The 16,795-nt window shown below is 42.0% G+C and overlaps 1 protein-coding gene across 5 annotated transcripts in view; it reads left to right on the top strand.

The window, feature by feature from the left end:
• The first annotated feature begins 11,940 nt into the window (after positions 1-11,940).
• The window catches only part of pcdh7b (protocadherin 7b), a 101,012-nt gene continuing 96,157 nt past the window's right edge, over positions 11,941-16,795 (top strand). For all 5 annotated transcript variants that reach the window (XM_034136931.1, XM_034136930.1, XM_034136929.1 and 2 more), the window contains exon 1: positions 11,941-15,795. In XM_034136931.1, the coding sequence (XP_033992822.1) occupies positions 12,721-15,795 (3,075 nt within the window). In that variant the 5' untranslated portion in view covers positions 11,941-12,720. The remainder of the gene's footprint in view (positions 15,796-16,795) is intronic.

Below are 16,795 nucleotides of genomic sequence, written 5' to 3'. Positions count from 1 at the left end.
GTATTTTTTGTACATTGCTAAATTTAATCATGCAATGTTTTGATAAAAAAATATTTGAGAGATTCTTGCAAATGCACCATTATTAACTTTAAGTGTTAGTAAAATCAATATACTCATGTTTGTGCTTTTGCCTATCTAACTAGAACAGGAATCCACTGTAATACTGAAAGACACAATAAGAGATCAGATCGAAATTAAAAAACAAGCTTTACTCTAAAAAACAAGGGAAGAAAATGAACTACATACTACTCAATAACACATAAAGCATTAAAGTAACATGATTCCTTTGTTTTATTTACACATTTAGTCAGTCACTAGCAGCTTATGCACTGCAGCTGTGGGGAATGACTGATGCTAAGCTAGGTGCTAAACGGTGAGGGCTCTGCTTGATAAAACTCAGTTTGTTTTTGTTCTACATGGGTTAAATACAAGTGTGGGTATGGAGAATTGGAGTTGTTAAAGAAACTTATAGACTAACTATTTTGGGGTTGGCCAATTGGCATTTAACTCAAGGGAAAACAAGTTTCTTTAGATTCTGTAAATATGGCGCTATACTGTAGCGTAGGTGGCAAAGTTTTAGAGATTGATGTTTTGAAACAGAAAAGTCTCGACATGCTTGAGATGTGGCCAACATTCCCCACACTCCTCCACGAATAATAATGTTTACATCAAAGAATTGGCAAGGGAGATGTTTAAGTAAAATACCAAATTATTCGCAAGAGTAACAAACTTTTATACAAAATAATGACTCCTTACATAAGATGTTTTCCCAACTTACACTTTCAATTAATTGATTAAAATCCAGCTCATTGAATCAAACTGCAGTCCCCAGCTTCAAGCAACAATGACATAGATGCCAATTTCCATAAGTGCACACAGATCAGATTTTTAAATTCTGTCTGCCTAACAGTGAAGAGAGCAGCTTTGTCTGCAGAATACATTCTCTTCTGAATCTATTAATACTAAACGGTATAATAGTAGGCCTGTCTGTAATTGATGCACACAGATCTACAAAAATTAACAACGTCCTTTAATCCGTCTGTCATCTCTGCATGCTTTGAAACAAAAGAGATCATGGAGGGGATTTAAAGCATTATACTTTTCATTCTAATCACATCAGTAAAGCCGGAGCCTTTTATCCCTTAAAACATTCCTGTTGCTATTTTTCAAAGATGGCAACAGTGGGAGTCTCTTTCAGATGTGAACCAAGTGCTGTTTTCTGCTTGTTGGTAAACAGGAGGTGTGAAGGGTTGAGATTAATATAAAGTCGGAAAAGTTGATAATATTGCGATTGAAATGGGGGATTGAAGAAGCAGCTTTGGAATGAAACATTAATCTAAGATTATTTATTGATCAATCCTGATGATCACATTAATCCTGGCAAATCACTGTCATTGATACAGCTCCATAATGGATTACTACCCTCAGAGCTGAATATATGCCAATGTGAGCCTTACTGTAAGGCACAGGGGTTTAAAAGGAGGGTATAATGGTGCAGACACATCTTTACCATACCTGTGATCTATAGAAATCCAATTATATATATGAGTGGGAATATAGGGAGATAAATCATTACACTAAAATGAGCTGACTTCAAAAGCACATGTTGCCATTCTTCCTGTTTGAGCCAGCACAAACAGGGTGTTAACTAAGCAGACACTCAGAATATAAATGCCAAATAAATATTCAACCTTTCCAGAATTTAATTTCTCGCCCAGATCTCCCCACTTTGTTGTTGACAGCTGTGTCTCCGGCGAAAAAACACTAACAATAACAACAGCGAATATGAACACTGCAGCAATATATTATCTGAGCCTCTTGAACGCAACAAGGACTTATCTGCTAATTAGCTGTAACGACAATAAGCACTTAGGGTGTTTACTCGTATGCTCTATCACGCCCGGAGTGGAAGCACGGCATGTACTTCTTTGAGGTGGAGAGGGCATAGTATTTTTTTACTCCACCTGCAATCTTAGGCTGCATGCTGGTTTGCGGTGTTATTCATTGAAAATCAATATTTTCCATTTCTGAGGATGCAGAATGAATTATGACTGAGATGGGCATTGTGGGGAGATTGAAGGCTTAGTCTGAGGCATCACTCATCTGAAGACTTTCACAAGGACATTTACTCTGTCCCCCTCGGAGTTAACTCTGCGAACATGGATCTCACCACTGTCAGGGCACATATCACCCTCCATCCTGAAGACTATATCTCACAGCCGCAGATCCATATACGCAGATATCCAAATAAATACCGCTCGAATCGGTCAGGTTTTTCTGCATTAATATTCTCTCTGTGTTTCGTCCCAGAGGGTTAGGATTATCAGATTTTCCGAAAGTTCCCATGTGAGGGTGGTAGGGGCGAAAACTGCCATTTTTAATGAATGTGTCCAAAGAATGCCAACCGTGTAATTCGACAATGACCTCAAATCCTTTTCGGAAATGGTGAGCTAAGCACAGACACACTCTAATTAACGAGCCACTCACAATAGAGATGAACAAATTATGGAGCCGATTTGAAATGTCAAGATAACCAATTATCAAATAAAAATGGCCATTAGGTGGTTCCTTCTGGCCACAGGTGATGAAGCCAGCTGAAATAATGGGAAAAGTACAAGCAGAATGGGCTTTTTAGACATGGTCAAAGGGGAAGTATTAGATTAACCGTTAATGTAAGATGCCTTGGGGACCAAATTTCAGCAGATAGATTTCTCAAGTGTCCATACCATCAAAACGAATGATGATTGGCTTCTTAAGTGACAAATGTGCAACACGTATAATGACATTTTTAATGGTATTGTAGTGAAACGTTATTCTGTTCATGTTTTTCATGACACTACACTGATCACACGCATTCTTAAATCCCCTGGTTAACCCTTGGAAGGCAAATAATTGTTGATAATATTGTACATTGGTATGAAGTGTTGATAGTATGACGTAATGTATATTTCCATCCATCCAGCCATCCATCCAATGAATGAAGGTATACAACCAACATACAATCACAAGACAATCAGACGACTCATCGGAACCAATCGTGACAATAGTGGCCTATACCTAATATAGAATATGGCTAACATTAAGGCTGCACTTTTCTCAACGGCATAATTGAATTAAACGGTACACAGATATACACTACTGTATGTGGGAGATTTATTGCCAGAGATTTGACAGGATTCACTTGTTTTACTGTTCATTTCTTTGTAGTTCTTCCTTTGTCAGGACTCGTAACACTGTGTGTGCTCTGTCTTTATACGCCTGCCAATTGAAGGTTCATAAGATGCAACTTCTGAACCTTCATGAAGCTATTTTAGAAAACTGGTTGATCATTGGTTGATCTAATGTTTCAAACATTCACACAACTCCAGATTCGCCGGAGAGAAATCCATCAGTTCAAATATATAACAAATAAAAGTGCATAAGTTATGCTTGTATTCGTAGATATTTAAGGGGAAGGACTATTCAATAGGGAATAAGTATAATACATTTAATACAAAATGACACATAGCATATATTTCTACATTATCATTTGTAAGAATGTGTCAAAGTATTTGGAATTTGTCCAAAAGAACGTGAAATTGCTTTCTCTGAGCTGAGAAATGTACAAAAGCAGATAAGAAAAACAAATCTGTAACGATAACAGTTATGCTGATCATGGTATTGTTTATCCAAAAATGTTCACCATAAAGTCAAGTATATATTTTTTTTAAATCTGGTCAATCTTAAACATTCAAATCTCCCCGTTAATGGACCACAACTGATTTATTTGATTCACTTGAGTTTTATTTGCGATTCTGTCGTATCCGCAGATCATAATCGCCTCTGACAAAGACCTGCATTGTTCTACAGAGAGCACCCAGGAGATAGACATCATGTTTTAGTGAAGAATGGAGTTCTGACTGACTGGCAGATACCTCACCGAGACAGAGAGGAAGAGAGGGAGGAAGAGAGTCTTTTTTCTCAGAGCAAAGAGAGCTTCACTGAAAAGTATGAGATGCCCTTTTCTGTGTGCGATGAAGGATGGACAGAAGGGGTTAGGGGGAAAAAAAATGAGTGAACGAGAGAGAAAAAGAGAACGGGAGAAAAGGGAGGAAACTTTTCAGTTGGTATTTTCCATCCAAATACATTTTGACAGGGCAGAGCCCACTCTATGGTGGGGAGTGAAGCCATTTTGAAGTCTCCTACCGGCAGCTTGAGGGAAGCTGGGAGCCAGAATAGATATATCTCGGGGCTGCCTGTTTTTTTTCTTCTTCCTACAACCTCACTTTCTTCCTGTTTTTGACAGCCAGCTCCGAATCACCTGAGCAGGTGTCTTCTTATTCTCCTGCCGAAACAGTGGGACAGTGCCCATAAACAGATAAACACACCAGCAGACAGGGACACTCGCACATGCATATTATCATAGCAGTCAACAAGTAACTATGCATGGGAAATGACTGCCCTTCACTCGTAATGTTTTCCACGCGTCTGCTGAAGTTGAGAGAGAGGGACACATTGTGACTATCACAAAATGAGTGTCACAAAACAGAGCCGCTATTTGCGCTGTAATGTACTCATATAACTGGCAGCCATTGACACCGGGGCAAGATTTAGTATGCTCTGCGATTTTTAGGTCACAGGGAAGGGAGGGGTAATTCATCCTTATTATTCCCTCAACAGATCCTCATAATGTGGCCAGTGTTGCATGCTCAGGCTGGGTTCTTTTTTTGGGGGGGGTAGGGGGTGAGGAATTAGCAGGGTTATTGTGCCAAACTTCCCTTTTAAGTGTCAGATTTTCAAGGCTCTCTCAAGAGCCCGGCTCATTGAGGATCGGAGTGTTGACACTAGAATTATCACAATACAAGTCGCCTCAGACCACATTTGCTCCAAAATAATCCATTCATGGCAGACACAGCAACCCTCGTCGTGTTGAAAAAAGGGGCCTCTGAATGGATGCTTTGAGAGGGTCCCTTTTGATGTTGGAGGGGCTTTTGAAAAGCTGTGTGTCTCTTGTGTCACTGGAGTCAGTGATTAAGTTGTGACAGACTAGCTGGGTGGGGGGTGACTAATGCCTACAATGTATATGCCCCTTGTACTGATGGGAGGGATACGAGTCAGTATTTGTAAGTGCTCGGTTCTTTTGAAACCTCTCCATTAGAACAATGAAACAAAGTTAAATATAAGGTTGTTTTTTTTAAGACTTTAAAGAAATAAGCAGTACTATTAGGAATAAAACTACAACATTGATTAGATGAATGTAATTTTATAAAGTGTTTAATAATGCAAAACAAATCCAAACTGGCTCTCAACTGTTTTAGAAATACTAAATAGTAAGTCTATACGTACCAGAACAGGTCTCTACAGGAGTGTTTCTCTATCTTATTGTCTTATTCCCCCTTTGGAGTTTTCCCTGTAAAACCAAAAGTCTGTATTTTGACTGATACACGACTAATGTGACTAATGTCACGCAATGTCACATCCATAGAGCTTATGTAACACATGTACTTACAACCCTAATTGTGGTCTTTTTTCTGGCCCTGACCTCGTTGTTTTTGTTCATAAATATGACTTTTTTACACTTTAAACACATGTTACACCGTTAAGCGCAACTGTTTCCAACCATGTGATACAAAGTTAACTACAGTGCTTCTAGCTACTATTCAAACAGGTGTCACTTTAGGGATGCCGGGTAACAATAGGACATGTATACTGTTTGGTTGATGTCAAGTTGTTGTTTATATGGTATATTATATATGTATTTGAATACCCAATAAGAGAGTTGATTGTTCCATCACTACTTGGCCACATGTCAATGTGTCCTTAAGACATTAAACCTACCAATTAATATGCAAGGGCCTCACGTTCCACAAGAATAATGCTGACTGTACAGGTAAAGCAGAGGGAGAAACTAGACCAACTAAAAGTCTTCTTCTAGAAAATACCATTCTTTATATTTGGAGTTCTTCAGGTAGGGAATTCCACAGCTGCAGGGCCCAGTTTTCTTTTGTAATAAGACAGTCTTCAGTGCTAAGCGACTATCCGTATCACTCATGGCGTAAAATCAAGGTCAATATGACTCATGAACTCAGCAATAATCCCACTGGATTTCACTTTTCTCAACTGAACGAGAACAAGACACACTACTTCCTTTTCAAATTCAAAGCATGGCAGTATCCATTTTACCCCCTGTGACTACCTGAATGATCTGGGCGGTATTGAAACTTTGTGAACCAATTCTATTGTGTATTGTGATCTCTTCAACAGTACTTGCAAAGCCCAAGGGGGGGGGGAGAGAAGGCAGAACAAGGCGTCGGGAGTCCCAAAATAGCAATTCGCCAGAGGGAGTTGGAGAGAAAAAAGGCTTGCCGAGCTACTCCACAGCACTGGACGCTTCTTCTCTGCGCTGTTGAGTCACTTCTTGTTGATGTTTTCTCTCTTGCCGTTCAAAGTGGAGGAATGCCGTGACATATTACAGCGAGGGCAGCACTACAAAGAGTCGCCTGAGAGTGGCCTTGGCTGGCCGCCATTGGCTGACTTTTTACACATTGTTGACGGATGGTTGTATATCTCTCCTGAGGGCTTGCAGTCAGAGAATACACAGTGATGGGCTACACACAAGCTCAACTAGGGACAGTGACTGTCACATACACACAGAAAGACCTACACATATGCATCGGAAGTGTGAATCAATGACTGCACCCACACATGCAAAGATGCGTACGGAGGAAGGAAGATAAAGACATACACGTACATCGGTGCTATGTTAAGGGTTAGGCTGATTCCTCCTGCATCGGGAGTTGTTGGCAGAATGTTGATAAGAGTGTGTGTGGTTGCTTTACATTCACAGCTGTGATAAAGGAGACTGTAGTTCACCAAGAGGATTTGTCCAAAGCGTTTAGAAACACATCTGTCCGCCTCCAGTCCGTGCTCATGAACACAGGAATAGCTTCACCTGCAAATAGCTGCGAGGGTGAAGTGTTAATTATAGTCCAATTAGAAAATACTTGCAGATGAACTCGACAAAGCCCTGAATTGGTGTTAATGGGAATTAACAATATATTGTTATGTTCTATAAAGACACAAGTGTTACTTTTTCTTGATCTTCCATTTCTTTTTAAATCAAGCCTTACTAGTGGTACAGAGTGCAATGTTATATTGAATTGACTGAATACGCCCCTAGTTTCACATACCTTAGCAACAGTGAAAAAACCCACACCAATATATCCGTTTAGCAAAATCTACTTTGTTATCACCCTGCTTCAAACGCCTCCATTGGACTCCTTTGTTTACTTCCATAACATACTGACATCACTTTGTAACACGTGTGCATCTATTGGTTAGCGTTCCAACACATTGTATCTGATAGGCAAAGGGGTGGGACATATCTAAGCGTTTGACAATTCACAACAGAGCCGGCCAGCTAACCAATCAGAGCACACTGGGCCCTGGTTTCAGACAGAGGGTGAAAAGAGGTAGTGGATCACAGATAGTGTGAGAAAAATATCGGTTTTTATGGACATTTAAGCATGTAAACATGTCACAGTAAAGGCACAAAATACAAATATGAACCTGAAAATGATCTTAATTGGGCTCCTTTAAGGGATTAAATGACAGAATTATCCAGCATTAGACGACAATTCACGCACGTACAAAAGTTTCTTTCCAAACTGTTGTGCTGCAAATAAAAACTAAATTAAGGATGGAGAAAAAAAAATTGATTGAGATTGACGGCTTCCCACGGATGTGATATTACAGTTATACTTTTCGCACATTTCCAAAAACTAACTTTCACACTTTCAAAGCTGTAAACACATCAAACAAGACGGATTCTCGTTTTGCTTCATTGGAAAGTCTTCGCTGCATTTCCTTTCAGATGAGATTTCTATGGAAATCAACCCCATCTTGTGTTATATCAGCTGCTCCATGGCGTTAAACCATTGGCAGCCTCTTGACTCTGACACCTCCACCAATGCACGTGTATAGGTCGTATTTGTGCATGTGTGCATGTGTGTATTTCAGGCCTATCTGTATAATATAATGTACATGAACATTTAAATTTCCCCTCGGGATTTATGAAGTAGATAATAAAGGATGGGTATCATGTTCAGCTTTTATGAATCGATAATTTCTTGTTTGCTTCTAGACAATATGCAAAACATCTATTTTTATTGTGGAACTTCTTGAACGCGGTATTTCACTGTCAAACTCAATGTTCGTCGTCTGATCTGAAACCCCCTCAGAAAAAGAGATAAAAAAATACCTGAAGGAAAATTCCAACATTGCGGTACCGCCATCAAAGCTGAATGCCAATTAGCGGGATTTTCCTGTCTCAAAGAAACCCTTTGCAATCACACAGTTGGAATGTGATTTTTTTCAAAGCGACAGAAGACATGTAAGAGAGCTCAATGGTGGCCACATCACCTGCATTCACATTTCAAGAACAGCATCCTACAAAGAAGAAGAACAAAGCTATTTATCCTCTTGTCTCTTAACCATTAATTCTAAAGAGGCAACTACGTCCTGATTGGAACAAACCAATCAAGTTACGCTAATATTACTATCACTAATCACCATCCATATTAATCCACTTGGCTACACCTGCAGTTCAAAGCTCCTGATGTCACCATCCAACCACCACTCCTTCATCAGTGCCAGCATCGAGATGCCATGCAGAGTCGTAATGATGGTGGCCAAGCTATAGGAGGTAGATTGCTCACCACAGAGTTACACCTAGAATTACGCATTACAAGGCACTGTATTCAGAAATGGGTCTCTTTTGTAAATGTGACTAAGATGGTGGTTGCTTCGAAGAAAATATAAAGTGTTTTGCCTTTTTCAACAAAGTTCATCGACTGAATTCAGTCTTATTGACAGGTGAGTAAGGTGTATGCACTTTATTAAAGGTATCCTGGAGTGTTTAACCTCTAGCAGCGCTATACAGCAATGTTTTTATGAATGGGCCCACGTTTTGTTTTTGTGTCAGATTTCACGCTACTCTTGGATAGTAAACACCTTTATTTTGTTCACAAGAAAACTCCCCAGGCCACATTTAACTGCCATTACTCATTGTTTTGAAGCTTTTAGGAAAACAACTGTATTCTCCTTGTATGCGTGAATAACACATATGATGTTGTCAAAGTCTCCTTCTTCGGTGTGAAGAATGTTCTCTGCCAGGTAAACATGGTACACACTTCATAATCCATCTTTTTCTTAACGTCTCGTTCACACTTACGTTACATCTATATCCACAGGAGAGTCTTTGCTATGCTTTGAAATGTGCAACATGTATTTAATGTCGTTGTACAAATACAATGAGATTAAGTTTACAACTTACTAATCGATGCTATAATAATTAAGGTGAATATTAAAGAGTTAAAATAGTAATAGGATCACATCATAAACAGTATCCGACATAATTAAAATAGTGTAAAAACACGTGCATAATTAATATCAAATCAGTCTATTAGTCTATGAATACTGTTTTTGTATGAGAAAATGCACTTACTAAAAACATTGAATTGCAACAGTTTTCACCGTTGGAGAGTGTGTGATAATTGTAGACAATGTGTGATGCATTGCTGAAAGACTGGAGAACCGGAAATATTAACTATATAAGGATTGATAGACTGTCTATAAGAAAATATACAAAAATTACATTTTGGGGCAATACAAAAAGTGAATAATGCATCATCTCTTGTCAGGATTGTTTTAATTCCATGCTATCGGTCATTGCGTGGGTGTATGAGTCAGTGTTTTTGAACATCTCGTTCTCCAAAAACCTATTTTTTTTGCAGATGAGGTTATTTGGTAACAATGTCGAGTGCTTTCCCTAGCATCATTTTAGTGCACTCATCCACTCAAGAGCAAGATCAATGCCACACACAGCTATGATAATCATTTCCAGTGATGATTTTGTGCCCTTCATCTTCGTGGTTCTGATAGTAAACACCTTTTCAGAATACCCTAAGCTCAGCTCCACACTGTATGTGGCTATTCCAAAGGCCTTGGGACACAGAGTTTGTATTTCCTGTGATTCTTATTTGAATAAACACTGGCTGCTGCATTCCAGGCTGTCAAGAAAAGAATCATGTGTTGAATGTGAGTCTTTGGATGTTTTGAAGTGCCTTGAGGGTCGATTTAAATTCTCCAAAGAGGAAGACCATAAATGTCACTGTGTTAAATACATTTGTTGACAGCATGGACAATTACAGAGTCATAGTTGAGCACATTTCTGTTGATAATGGGTTTAAACATATATATACAAAAATGCTTTCAAGTATGTTATAGTGGGAAAGTGTTATATTGTACCAGCTCTTTACACTTGCTGTTTTTTATGGATTATTTCCATGTTATTGCTCATGAATCATAGTCCATTATAAGGTTGGTTGAATCAAATAACATGCATCACACATAATACTCATATTTATAATTCTGAGGGATGTTAGACAACTATATATAGACCACTATGTATATGTGTGTATATATATTCTATTCTACATTTCTCACAAAAACTGCCTCGCTACACTCACATACTTTGAGAAAAAAAGGATCCCTTTCATATGCAACCTTGGTTCTACTAACCCATAATTGTGTTGGCTATGTTTCTTTACTTTTCTTTATACTACAAAGAGCAAAACGAATCAACTAAAAGACGCAAACAACACTTCCACAATACAAGTACAGCACAAATGATTTTACAGGATTTCTTTTATAGCCTTTTGAGGGGTTTTGTTATAATGTGACGATAGAGGGCGCTAGTAAGCAAGGATAAAGCCACTGCTGGAATTCAGACAGCCGTCTGAGAGAGCTGCAGCTGCTGAGACCGGCCCCCTCCCCTTTCTCCCACTCTGCCCCTCACTCACTCATCCACTGTATAACATCACACAGCGACGCACTGCCTCTGTAATAAAAGAGGAGAGCATCCCCAAATCCAAGTTATAGGAGACCCTCACAGACGCGGATTAAAGCACAAGTTCCTTCCTTTTTTAAGCAGCAAATGCGTATACGTGCTGTGGATACATAAACAAATTCATCCCGAAATGTGTCCAGAGTGACCGGCAGCGTCACATGAGTGTTCGCTCAACACTGTACCCAAGACAAGTATTAAAATGCAGCTGAAGTAGGACACACACCGCGCACACTAATCTTACACATGGAGTTGCGCAGTGGCCGAGAAAGATCGTCTATAGTGCTAACGCGGGAGGGGATTTACTGACTTTATTCCTCTTTACGCAAATTAATTAATATCCACTGTCTCACTTTCCTGGAGTGGACTGAGCAGCATGAGGGTGAGAGACACGGAGCACGCTGAGCCGGGGAGCACAGCCACTGGCGACCACACGCATTCATATTACTAAACCACAGGGAAACCACAGCAGTGCACACACACACACACACTGCCCCGTCCCGTCTCGCATGTCCCGCAGCGTCTGTGTGTCCTCTGCGGGGCAGGGATTTGGAACTGAATCGTATAAAATCATGAAAATAAAAACTTGTTCTAACATACCAGTGCGTAAAAGTTGCATTTCTTGTCACGCAATAAATCTCTCTTGGCAGAAGCACACACTTCCCCACTACTCATGGTCGTTAAACATGCGATACATTCTTATAACTTTTATGTTTTGGTGGGATATCTTCCCATATTGCCCACATATACAGCGAAACTGTGCTCACAAAGTGCCGTGCCACGTTCCGAGGAAATACCGTAAAACGACCATTTATTATTATTATTTAGGCATTTCCTCTCTATGTCCAATTCCTGTCAAATATTGTCTGCCGGTGTCTGGACCCGGCGATCAAGACCAAGTCCGACCCTGTTTACGTGCGCACTTCTGGGGGGAGAAGCAACCGGAGGGAGGTGGAGAGTGAAAGAGAGAGAGATAGGTTGAGGGAGAGGGAGAGAGAGACTGCAATATCATTTGTGAATCCCTCTCACAGTGCTGCAGATAGGGGCTGCCAACACATGCGGCGCGTCTGCAGGTGAGGGAACAGGCTGGAACACACTGATGAATTCATCCTTTAAAAGACAAACAGCGACGGATATACACTGTTTTAATCCTTTAGATTTTTCTTCTGAGTGCAATCTTTGCATTGTGGAGTTCCAAAAAAAGAGAGAGAACTGTACTGCCTGCTGTCTGGCTGGAAGTGACTTGGAGGAAGAGAGCAGCAATCGGAGAAGTAATTTCATATTCACAATCCTCCAGATCGGAGAGTTGACAGGTCTCCAACACTCGCCGTGAGACGAGTTTGGAAACTGCGCGGGCATTTAAATGATCCTCTGACATATGTGGACATATCGGAATATTGCAGCCTCACCCAAAAAAAAAGCAGATTGAACGACAGACTGTGAGTAAAACGGCGGCGTATGGACTTTCTGGTGAAATGATGATCGGACTATAACATTTTTGCTTTTACGCGCAAGCAATTCAGATATCTGTGGGAGCACACGGAGGCTCTCTGTTGAGTTTTGCCTGTCTTTTTTTTTACTAAAATAAGGACAGAGCAACTAACATTCAGTGCTGGAGGAGGAAAAAGCAGACGTGCACTTGCTGCTTTGCACTGCAGCAGGAGCGATGTAAGAAGTCGTCCGGAGGATGAAGTCTCACGCATCCCGCAGCAGAGGGTTTTGCTCTTTATGAAAACGATTTTTTTTTCTTCAATATTCGGACTCTCCGCTCGTGATTAATTTTCCTGGACATTTATTTTTTCTCATCTAAGTGGACACTATTTCAAGGGGGAACAATGAGGACTACTGGTGCAGTGGACTATGTGTACTATTGCATGCTCATCCTGCAGTTTGTGCATCAGCCGGCTGCCAAGCAAGTGCTCCGGTACCGTTTGGCTGAGGAGGGACCTGCCGATGTCAGAGTAGGGAACGTGGCAGGCGACCTGGGCATTGTTGCCGGGTCCGGTGAGGTGACATTTACGCTAGAATCAGGCTCCGATTTTTTCAAAATAGACAACATTACAGGTGAGCTCACCACCAACGAGAGGCGCATAGACCGTGACAAATTACAGCAGTGCCAAATGATATTTGACGAAAATGAGTGTTTTATAGACTTCGAAGTGTCAGTGATTGGGCCAGCCCAGAGCTGGGTTGACCTCTTTGAGGGAAAAGTCATCATATTAGATATAAATGATAACACCCCCTCTTTCCCTTCCCCTGTCCTGACACTGTCTGTGGAGGAAAACAGACCCATTGGAACCCTTTATCTGCTGCCCACAGCTACAGACAGAGATTTTGGGAGAAATGGAATAGAGCGATATGAGCTTATACAGGACAATGGGGAAAACTCAAGGCGTTTGGGCTCTTCTGGGGATTCATTCAACGGGAAGAGGAGATTTGAAGAAGCCGCAAGCAGGAGCAGCGTCTTTGAACTGCAAGTTGCTGATACTAGTGATGGAGAGAAGCAGCCTCAACTTATCATTAAAGGGGCCCTTGATAGGGAACAGAGAGACTCCTATGAGCTTACGCTGCGAGTTAGGGATGGAGGAGACCCCCCTCGCTCCTCCCAAGCCATTCTTAGGGTGATGATCACTGATGTGAATGACAACAGCCCTCGCTTTGAGAAGAGTGTGTATGAAGCTGACTTACCAGAAAACAGCTCCCCTGGCGCCCCCATACTGCAGCTCAAAGCGGCTGATGCAGACGTGGGGGTTAATGGTCAAATAGAGTATGTGTTTGGGGCAGCCACAGAGTCAGTGAGGAGGCTGCTGAGGTTGGATGAGAGCACAGGGTGGCTGAGTGTGTTGCACCGCATTGACCGTGAAGAAGTGAGCCAACTGAGGTTCACAGTAATGGCCCGTGACCGAGGTCAGCCACCGAAAATGGACAAGGCCACTGTGGTGTTGAACATCAAGGATGAGAATGACAACGTTCCTGCTATAGAGATAAGGAAAATTGGACGCATATTCTTAAAAGATGGCATTGCTAACGTGGCGGAGGATGTGGTGGTGGACACACCCATTGCCTTAGTTCAGGTGTCAGACCGCGACCAGGGAGAAAATGGCATTGTCACCTGCACAGTGGTGGGGGATGTTCCCTTTCAGCTCAAACCAGCCAGCGAGATGGAGGGAGATCAGAATAAAAAGAAATATTTCCTCCACACTTCTGCAACGCTGGACTATGAGGCCACACAGGAATACAATGTGGTCATAGTGGCTGTGGACTCCGGAAGCCCCAGTCTTGCAAGTAATAACTCTGTTATCGTCAAAGTTGGCGACACTAACGACAACCCTCCTATCTTCAGCCAGAACGTAGTAGAGGTGTCCTTTCTGGAAAACAATGCCCCCGGAGAGAGGGTGACAACAGTGAAAGCCATTGACGCAGATAGTGGGAAGAATGCTGAAATAGCCTATTCCCTAGACTCATCTGTAAATGGGATTTTCTCCATCGATGCAGACAGTGGAGACATCCGAGTAAACACCATTCTGGATAGAGAGCAAACAGAGCGCTACGAATTCAAAGTGATAGCCAAAGATAAGGGCATAAACACTCTACAGGGCTCTGCAACAGTGGTCGTCCTTGTGGCAGACAAGAATGACAATGAGCCAAAGTTCATGCAGGATGTGTTCACCTTCTACGTCAAAGAAAACCTTGAGCCAAACAGCCCAGTTGGCATGGTCACAGTCATCGACGCAGATAAAGGCCAAAATGCAGAGATGCGTCTTTTCATTGAGGAAGAGGAGGAAAACTTTTCTATTGAAAATGACACTGGGACTATTTTCTCTACCTTGTCCTTTGACAGAGAGCAGAAAACTACATACACATTCCGAGTCAAAGCTGTAGATGGTGGAGACCCTCCCAGATCTGCCACCGCCACAGTTTCACTCTCTATCATGGATGAAAATGACAATGCACCAACAGTGACTTTCCCATTAAACAGCTCCTACACCCTTCTTCCTCCCTCCAGTAACATCAGAACAGTAGTCAGAACAGTCATAGCCACTGACACAGACACCGCCGTTAACGCAGACTTGAGCTACAGCATCATTGGGGGAAACCCCTTCAGGCTGTTTGAGATTGATGGGGGCACTGGTGTCATTTCACTGGTGGGGAAGTTGGAGCAGAAGCACTATGGCCTCCACAGACTTGTTGTCCAGGTGAACGACAAGGGCCAGCCTTCACAGAGCACCACCACGCTGGTCCATGTGTTTGTCAATGAGACTCTTTCGAATTCCACAGTTGTGGAGGCCCAGGTGGCTAGGAGCCTAAGCACATCTCTGAACACCAACATTGCCGGTGACCCCAACTATGATCTGAGCAAACAGCGGCTGAGCATTGTAATCGGAGTAGTTTCGGGCATCATGACGGTAATCCTCATTATTCTAGTCGTCGTCATGGCCCGTTACTGCCGCCCTAAGAATAAGAATGGCTACGAGGCTGGAAAAAAGGATCATGAAGACTTCTTTACGCCACAGCAGCACGATAAGGCTAAGAAGCCCAAGAAAGATAAGAAAAAACTGAAGTCCAAACAGCCACTTTACAGCAGTATTGTCACCGTAGAGGCCTCCAAACCCAACGGGCAGCGCTACGATGGCGTCAACGAGAAGCTGTCGGACAGCCCTGGCATGGGCCGCTACCGATCGGTCAACGGAGGGCCGGGGAGCCCAGATCTGGCCCGGCACTACAAGTCAAGTTCACCCCTCCCTACTGTCCAGCTTCACCCGCAGTCACCGACAGCTGGAAAAAAGCACCAGGCAGTTCAGGACCTGCCCCCTGCCAACACCTTTGTTGGCACTGGAGATAACATTTCCCTTGGATCTGACCACTGCTCTGAATACAGCAGTCAAACTATCAACAAGTACAACAAACAGGTAAGAAGACACATCTCCATGTTCTTTCCTCTCCTCCCCCCCCCCCCCCCCCCCCACCCACCCTCCAACACTCTTAAATGTCTTCTGTTTCTTCCTCTTAGTGTTCTTTCTACCATAATGCTTTCTGACAGGGCTAGTCTCAGTAGTCTTGTTGCCTTTATGGTGCTAATGTGTGTCAAGTTAGCGGTATTGATCTGTTTTGGTTTGGAGTGCCATTCACTTGTAATATTGAAAGGGAAGAGAAAGGTTTAGATTAGCTGATGTAGGGGGTATTGTTACCACTAGACCAGACATGTCCAACTTTTTCCCTTTCATCATGGCATTTGTTGAGGCAACCTCTTCCGCCCGCAGTGTCACATCTACTAACCTTAGCAACAATGTGCCGGAGTGTTGTAGACAGCTCACATAAGGGTTTGGTTTGCAGTTATTTTATCCCAGAGGGGATCATGCCAGGGGCCGACTGCACCCCCCCTTAGCCATGTCAAGCCCTGCCCTGCCCCTCTGTCTGTGACAAGGGGGCCTTGTCTTCTCAAGGAAGAGAGAACAAAAACTAAATAGGATAAGAGAGAACGGTAGATGAAGGGTGAATGCAGCACAAACATGGCTTTGTGAGGTTTTTTTTGTGAGTTTTATAGGCTCGGCTTGAGTAGGAACATCTGGCCAGGAGCTAATATGAACATTCCTCTGCATCAATTCATTGACCTAAGTGTGAAATTGGACGTTTTTATATCACCTCCCATATTTTGCCTCAGCTTTTTTCACTCCCTTTATCCTCATATATAAATGTCCATTATCTTATACCTGCCTGTCTTCCACTATCCTCCAGCTAGTGTTATCTCACTGCTGTTTTTGCTTTCCTTTCTCCCAGTAACTATTTTCTTACATTTGCATTGCTGGAAAAAAAAAGAAGGTGTAGGTGGGATGATGGGATATTCAAATGTGGGCTTTTTAAAATAGTTTTATTCTTTATTTATTTGGGGTCACATTATATTAAGAGTAC

The sequence above is a fragment of the Trematomus bernacchii genome, unplaced genomic scaffold, assembly GCF_902827165.1.
Source record: "Trematomus bernacchii unplaced genomic scaffold, fTreBer1.1, whole genome shotgun sequence".
Lineage (NCBI taxonomy): Eukaryota > Metazoa > Chordata > Actinopteri > Perciformes > Nototheniidae > Trematomus > Trematomus bernacchii.
The sequence above is the reverse complement of the archived record's forward strand: the minus strand, read 5'-3'. Positions and strand labels throughout refer to the sequence as shown.